At 57.9% G+C, this 7,475-nt stretch overlaps 1 protein-coding gene across 1 annotated transcript in view; it reads right to left on the bottom strand.

Annotated features, from left to right (window-relative positions):
* Positions 1-709: 709 nt before the first annotated feature.
* MAP3K14 (mitogen-activated protein kinase kinase kinase 14) overlaps positions 710-7,475 on the bottom strand; it is a 40,980-nt gene continuing 34,214 nt past the window's right edge. The window contains exons 10-16 of the mRNA XM_008525842.2: positions 7,005-7,168; positions 6,376-6,526; positions 4,505-4,879; positions 4,212-4,318; positions 3,631-3,775; positions 2,707-2,807; positions 710-2,353 (exon numbers count right to left, since the gene is read on the bottom strand). Coding sequence (XP_008524064.2) covers positions 2,189-2,353; positions 2,707-2,807; positions 3,631-3,775; positions 4,212-4,318; positions 4,505-4,879; positions 6,376-6,526; positions 7,005-7,168 — 1,208 coding nt within the window. The 3' untranslated portion in view covers positions 710-2,188. The remainder of the gene's footprint in view (positions 2,354-2,706; positions 2,808-3,630; positions 3,776-4,211; positions 4,319-4,504; positions 4,880-6,375; positions 6,527-7,004; positions 7,169-7,475) is intronic.

The raw sequence follows: 7,475 nt of genomic DNA, 5'->3' as shown, positions 1-7,475 counted from the left end.
GAGGAGGGCAGCAACCGGTAAGCCTGGAGTCTGCTGGACTGGCTTTTGCGCCTGCTCTGGGCACACTGGCACAAGGCTGCCCCTCCATGTGCCCAGGATCCCTCCAAGAACCCACTGAACCTGCCATCTTCACCCCAAGGTGTGCACGTGTCCTCACACACACTTGTGTAAGCTTCAGGGGGTGTAGAGCCAGATTAGACAAGGCACCCTGTGTACTGGCAGCATCCATCCTCAGATAGGCCCCTACCCCATGACCAAGAAACCCCCTCTCCAAGTCAGCCATGGTCATGGGCGGGCACTCAGGAGGCAGCTGACAGGGCTAGGAGTCCAGGCCACAGGGACGGGAGTAGGGGGGCAGGCTTTGTTCTGGGCATGTGGTATGCTCCCACCTAGCCATGCCGGGTCAGTGCCCAGGCCTTGGCATCCTCCTCCTCCTCCCCTCAGCTTGGTGGTATTTGACCAGGGACTTCCCTGCTGCCACCGGGTGGGGCATCTTGCCTAACTGGTCTGAATGGATAGCCCAGAGGTGGGACTGGAAGTACTCTCTGGGAGGAGTGGTAGAAAAAGCAGCCCCATTCAAAGGCTGAAAACAGTCCGTGCCCCAAACAAGGGGCAGACTTGACAAGATCCCACCAAGAAGGCAAAGGGAGGCAGCTGTTAGCAGCTGAGATTCCGCAGCAGGCAGGCAAGAGTGCAGACAACCACGGCCTAAAAACATGTCACCAAACTTTATTGTTGCAAAGGGTTCTCTACAGCCTGAACTCTGTAACACCAAGGCTGCTTGTAATACAAAGTTCCTCCATCCTGGGGCTGGGGTCTCTCCCTGGGGAGCACTGTGGCTCCATGTGAACAGCTGGACAGACGTGGAGATGAGCTTCTCCCAAGGAGGAATCTCAAGGGACACTCCCCGACCCCCAGGAGCTGAGGCTACCAGGCCCCTCCCTCCCCAATGATTCACAGTTGATTAATGCTACATGAGTCCTGATCAGCTCCCTCCAAAGAGGAGGCTGGGCAGGGGCAATGGGGATGGGGGGGACTCATCTAAGAGAAAACTGGAGATTTGGGAGTCACACGTGTGGAGACAGGTTGAGACAAGTCCCTTCACCCCATCTCCTGACCTGCTTGTGCTCATGCAGAGCCGCGGACCTGCCCTCCTGGAGGGCAGCCATGAAAGTGCTTTGAGGTCATCAGAGTGCAAAGTGCAGCTGGCAGAGCCCCCAAGACCAGGGGCAGGGCAGGCAGGGTCAGTGTGCGGTGATGCCCGAGCTGGCTCTCGGGAAGCTGGTGTGCAAGATGTTGAAGCCGTGGCCTGGGAAGAGTTGTGCCAATGTCTATCACGCCCACCCTCAGACAGTTCCTGTGGGTGGGTCTTGTGTCACCCTTCACTTTTACAGATGAGGGGACTGAGTGCCAGCCAGTCAGCAGCCGTGCTGGGCCTGCGGGTGGGGCTTGGGGCCTGCTGCTCTGGGGAAGAGTGGCCAACAGCAAAGGGGCACATGCTTGGGCACTGAGAACCATTCCACTTAACACCTTCTTTGGTCCTTGACCGAGGCTGAGTTCAGCTCAGGACCTGTGTCGCAACACCCGGAAAAGTATGCTATGTGCTCCTAGGGAGACATCCCAGTGTCAGGAATCCCGCCCACCCTGACTTTGTCTGAAGAGTTCCTAGATCTAAAACGGGGTGTGACGGCCAGACAAGGGGGTCAGAGGGTTCCCATTAGGCCAAGGGTGGGCACACCTGCCACCCCGCTCCTGTACTAGACCGGGTGCGGGTCCTTAGACAGTCGACACCCTCACAGATGCCCGGAGGCCAAGGAGCTCTTCCACCTCTCCCAACGTGGGCCGGGAGCTGCTCTCCCCTGACCGCCAGCAAGCAGTCACCGATCCCAACGGGTCAGGCCAGCTTGTTTGGCCCAGGGCAGAGAAGAGCCCCTCTGCTCCCTCCTGCCTTCCTCTTCCTCCTGTGGGCACCGAGTGTTCTCCTGGCGGGGTCTGGCAGGACTCAGGTAGGACATCCTAGGAGGTGTTTTGCTAGCTCCTACTTTGCTGCTGCCAGCCCCGATCCCACCGCTGCGCCAGGAGGCGGCAGGTCCCTGGGAGCAGACTGAGCACGCGTCTCAGGGGCAGCACTGAGCACCGAGAAGGAAGGCTGCTTCTGGCAGAATGGAGCCAGGAGCAGAAGGGTGGGTTAGGGCCTGTTCTCCAGCTGGCCATGCTTGACCCTCCAGCTCCAGGCGAAGCTGCCATCAGGGGCCAAGGTGCACTGCAGGTCGATGCCCGAGTCTGGCACCTCCATGTCATAGCGTACAGGCTGCCCGTCCTTGGTCACCAAGCTGAAGGCTGCAGCTGGGATCTGGGGGCAGAGCAAACCAGGGGGCCTGAGACAGTGGCATGGGGCTCCGAAGTGTAAGGTGATGGTCTCCTTCTGCGCTGGGAGACACCTCCCTTCTGCCAAGTAGGCCGCCCTGAGGGCCTTATCTGCCTTCCATTCTGGACAACCTGGAGAATCTCACCCGGCCCAAGTGTGGGTCCTGGGGACCCCTCAATCACCACTGCCAGTTTTGCCCTGAGACCCTGGGGGACTTGCAAGGCCAACTACTCCCTAGGGAGCCAATTCTACGTGTTAAAAAGCCTTCCTCCTGTAGGGCTGGGCCAGGCACGCTGGATTTTGGGACTCCACCCCTAAGCGCGTGCCTGCCCCCTTACCTGGCTGCTGATGCCAGTTGCGATGTCTCCCACCTTGACCCGGTGGAACTCCCGGATGTGCAGGTGTTCACCATTGAGAGACTGTATTTGGACTTTCACACCTGGAAGGCAGGCAAGGTGAGTATCAGGAGAGCGCTGCTGGCTCGCCAAGGTGCCCTTTGTGCAGGAAGCAGGTGGGCGGCGGGGAGGCTACAGGCATGGCATCAGGCTGAGGGGCCCTAGCAGTGTACACCTCTCAGCTCCTCCTGCCGTTTCCTGTCAGCACCTGGAGCTTTGCCCGCACAGTGCAGAGCTGCGGCCGATGCCACCCGCACACGAAGCAGGAGAAATCGGAAACAAAGATGGTCACATTAGACTGTGGGCAACTTAGATGGTAACAGGCTCCAAGCTGGCGTGGCCTCTGGCCAGACCATGGCGGCTTGCTGCCATGAGTCACACTACCCTGGGGAGGGCTGGGGACCTGTGAGCTGATGAAGCCCTGGTCTGCCAAAATCACAACATAACCTGTGCAGCCGAGCTTGAAAACTAAGTTCTAAGATGTCTGTCTCTCTCAAATTCTGACTTCAAATCCCAGAGGAGGATCCCAGCAAACCTGTGGCTGAATTCTCGATTAAAATGCTCGTGGGGTCCTGTTCTTCCTTCTCCCTTCAGAACACATTCATCGCTCAGTTTCTCGACTCCAGGCCGGGAGAGACTGCTCTCCACGCCAAGCTGGGGAGGTTCTGGGACTCCATCTGTAGCCCATGAGGGGCAACGTTCCTTCACTGCCCCACCAGGAAAGGCTCCTGGGTGATCAGGGCCTTTGATCTAAACCAATTTACTAGGCCACTGTGCCAGGGAAGGGAGACAGAAACCTCTCAGACTCCTAGTCCCAAGCAGATCCGGTGCTGTGGGGGCTGCTGAGCAGGTGATGCTGGACTGTACCATTGAAATAGCTCGGCGTGTCCGTGGGCCGTCCCCGGGCCAGCACCATGTTCCAGCTGGAGCTGCGAGCTTCTGCCTGGCTGCTCCACGAGTGCACGCCAGAACTCAGGGTGTCCCGCGAGCTCTGAGAGGCCTTTGATGGGTTCTGAAACAACAAGGGTGGGCACAGACTCAGGCCCCCGGGCTCAGGGAACCATCCTGGCCTTGGTCTGCTTTGGAGCAAAGAGGCCCTGGGCCCTCCCCCGGGGCAAGGAACAGCTCACGTCCTAGACAGAGCAGGGCTCTGCTGGGAACTTGTGAGGCTAAGCAGGGGGCTGCGCTCGTGAGGGGCCCCTGTGAGAGTATCTCCATGGAGACCAACGCCTAAGCCTTCTTCCCCACTACCCCTAGGAGCGAAACCATGCCCTGATTCCCGGCGTGTTGAAGATGGACTGTCTTACTCTGAGAAACCAGGACCCCTGCCCTGGTGAGGACGCCTCTCCATCACCCTCTCTCTACCCACTACTTGCCCACAGCCTGTTCACCAGAGAACACAAAGCCACTTGCTCTGTGCCCTGGCTCCTGGTCCACAGCCGACTCACCTTCTCACTGTCATCTGACAGGGAGAGGCTGTCAACGCTGAGGCACGAGAGGATTTGCTCCTGTTCCTCCAGAGAAAACGGCTGAGACAGGCTGTTCAGAAATAATTCTGCAGAGGAAAGCAGAACCCAGCTGTGAGAGACTGGGAGGGTCCAGCTGTGCTGTCAGGGCTCTTCCTGCACAGGCTGCGGGAGCTGACCTCTGGGGAAGGGGCTAGAAGAGAGGCCATGCTGGCTGGAAAGAGGACGAAGCACCGGCTTGGTGGGCCCGAGGCTGCAGCTGTGGCTGCCCGTACCTATTTCCAGCTGCTGCAGTTCCTGCTCGGGCAAGGTTGCCTTCCGCTCTGATGGGCTGGGGCTTTTGGCGGGAGCCGGGTCCAGGGAGGACAGAGGCAAGGGCTCCCATGTCCCCGACTCCTCCTTGCCCCAGTTCAGGCCTGGAGACTTGTTCCGCTCTGGAGGCTTTGGGGGTAGAGGAGGTTGGAGCTTGGGGGCCCCGCCTGTCGTGTCCTCAGCTGGCTGGGGCCCCGGAGCCCCTGGCGAGAGCTCCCTGGGCTGGGCACTCAGGGTCTGGCGAGAGTGGGCCGGGCTTGGCGGCGAGTGGGCGTGGTGTGGCGGTGGATGTCTTGGCTCCTTATACTCTCCCCTCCAAGGGCTCCTCAGACCGCCCACTACAAAACAGAGAGCACAGTGGTCAGATGGAAATGAGTCAGCACAGACTCCAGGCCAGGCCAGGCGGCCTTTCCTGGGCAAGGGAGGGCTGGAAGCAAGCAGTGAGGGAGGACTCTTGCCCCACTAAGGGACTCGGTTCAGGAGGGCAGCTTGCAGTCTCTGGAGGAGGCCTCTTCCATAAGATGGCCTCCTATAACAGGAAAAGATTCTGTCTTTTATTCCACTTTCCTTCCAGGTAACAATTGCAAATTTAAAAATTACAGAATATGGGGCCAGCCCAGTGGCATAATGGTTAAGCTCATGCACTCTGCTTTGGCAGCCTGGGGTTCGCAGCTTCGGATCCTGGGTATGGATTTACACAGCACTCATCAAGCCATTCTGCGGTGGCATCCCACATATAAAAAATAGAGGATTGGCACAGATGTTAGTTCAGAACAGTCTTCCTCACCAAAAAAAAAAAAAGAAGAAAAGAAAGAAAAAAATTACAGAATTTGCTCCAGAGAAGGACTTTGTTAATGTTAATATTAAAGAGAAGATTCAAAAACAGCTCTGGGTTGACACCAACTCTGAGTTCCCAAGTAAACTGGCGTCCCTGACCCTCCATCTCTCCTACTCACCCCTCCTCACAGTCAGCTCCTCCTGACGGCACCATTTCTCTGGAGTAGGGGGCATTCAGCCCCAGGGCCATGATAACTACCATCTATGTCTGGGCGGCTCTGCGAGGCCTCTCTCATTTATTCCTTTTTCGTTCCCAACCACTGCCTTTCCCTGGCCCACCCCCCAGGTGGCTATCGTGTCACTTTGGTTTGATCACGTTCTTGCAAACTGTGTGTTGTTTTCACTTATTGATTTTTAGTTTATAAAAGGCATTGTGTTCCAGGCCTCGCTCTGTTGGGCCTCTTTTCACCCAGCACTATGGTTTTAAGGCTCAGCGATGCTGCTCTGTGAACATCAAGTAGCTTTCACTGCTGCGTGGTGCTCCACGGGCATCCCCGCTGTGGCCTCTCCTCTCTCCCAGGGAGGGACACCCGATGGAAGCCAACTCCCTGCCCACAAATGGCGCTGCAGTGCGTGTCCCCTGAGAGAGCTGCTGAGAATTCGTTTGGCGGAACGCCCCGGAGTGGAGCGCTGGGTCCCAGGTCTGCATGTGCTCCTGCCCTGCACCCCCCCACCACTCGACACTACCAACTTTCCGGTTTTTCCCCCTCAAAGGGCTGAGAAGTGATACGTGGCTCTCTTGCACATTCTCAGATGACTGATGAGTTCCAGCCCCCTTTATGTATGGCAACCCCATCTTTGAGCATTGCCTCTGCACCAAGGCACAGTACTCAGCACTTTACTCACATCACCTCCATCTGCCCAACAAGCCTGAAGTTGGTGTCATCCCCAGGCTCTAGATGGGAAACTGAGGTTCTGAGCGGTCGAGTAGCTCGCTCTTGACTGCCACACTGCCCTGCGGCCTCTCCCTGCCCCACAGCCAGTGCACGGCTCTTACCGTGCTGCAGCGCCAGGCTGACCTTCCCCCCCAGCTCCACCACGGATGCTCGGTGGACAGGCTCTTTCCTCAGCCCCTCCTGGATGGCCTGGGCTGTAAGAGGGGCGCACGAGGGTGGGATCTCCCGCACAGGTGGAGGCTCGCTGGCAATCTGGGCATCAAAAGACAACACGTGAGGCCTGCCTCCCACCTCACTTCCCAGCACCCACCTTCTGTGCTGGCTCCTCCCCACTCCCCCTACCCTGCTGTGTTGGGTTCTCTCACAAGGACTGGAGTGGCCTGGCTAGAGTTGGGGCTTGGACTTCTCCCAGAAACGGGGCCAGGTAGGACAGGCCAGAGCTAGGCAGCAAGGGGCCCATGACCTCCAGGCCCAGGCTGTCAGGAGGCAGGCAGAGGTGGCCCAGGGTAAGCACAGAGGATCCCTCACCTGGGATCTCCCTTTGGAACCCCAGCTTTGGGTGGCAAGTATTTTAGTCAGGATCCCACATTTAGGATGAGGCCTCTCCCTGGCTCCCTGCTCACATCTGCCACTGAGGAACAGCCAAAATGGGAGGCAACCTCAAGTGTGCAGCCCAGGACCGTGGCCCTGCTGGCTTTCCCTCTTGGCCGTCCCAAGTGCTGTCACTGACCTTGAGGCAGAGCGGCCCTCGGAAGTACTGCGTCCAAGGGTGGCAGCCGTTGAGCATGTGCAGCATCATGCAACAGCTGCTCCAGACGTCGACCTTGGCATCGCAGGGCTTGCCCATCACCACCTCTGGAGCCATGTGCGTCTCTGTGCCGGGGATGTAGTCCCCTGGGAGGGCGAGGTGAGCCAGAAAAGTCAGCTGTGAACTCTGATGGGCAAAAGCCTCGGCAACGACCACCCCAGTCAACTCCTGAGACTCCTTGAATTGGTCTCTACTTTAAAGTGTCCAAATCAAACTTGCTGGGGACGAGCTAAGTCGGGGGCTCTGCTGGGGACTGGTACAAAGAGTATAGCATCCAAAATAGGGGGTCTGCCCTGTGGAACAACCCTTCAAGTGCTTTTTAAAAATGGGGAGGGATCCAGACATTGACAATTAGGTTGTAGAAGACTAATTAATGGTATGATCTTCCCGAAA

This window comes from Equus przewalskii, chromosome 10, assembly GCF_037783145.1.
Source record: "Equus przewalskii isolate Varuska chromosome 10, EquPr2, whole genome shotgun sequence".
In the NCBI taxonomy this organism is placed as follows: domain Eukaryota; kingdom Metazoa; phylum Chordata; class Mammalia; order Perissodactyla; family Equidae; genus Equus; species Equus przewalskii.
Note: the sequence above shows the minus strand (reverse complement) of the source record. Positions and strands in the feature narration are given on the sequence as shown.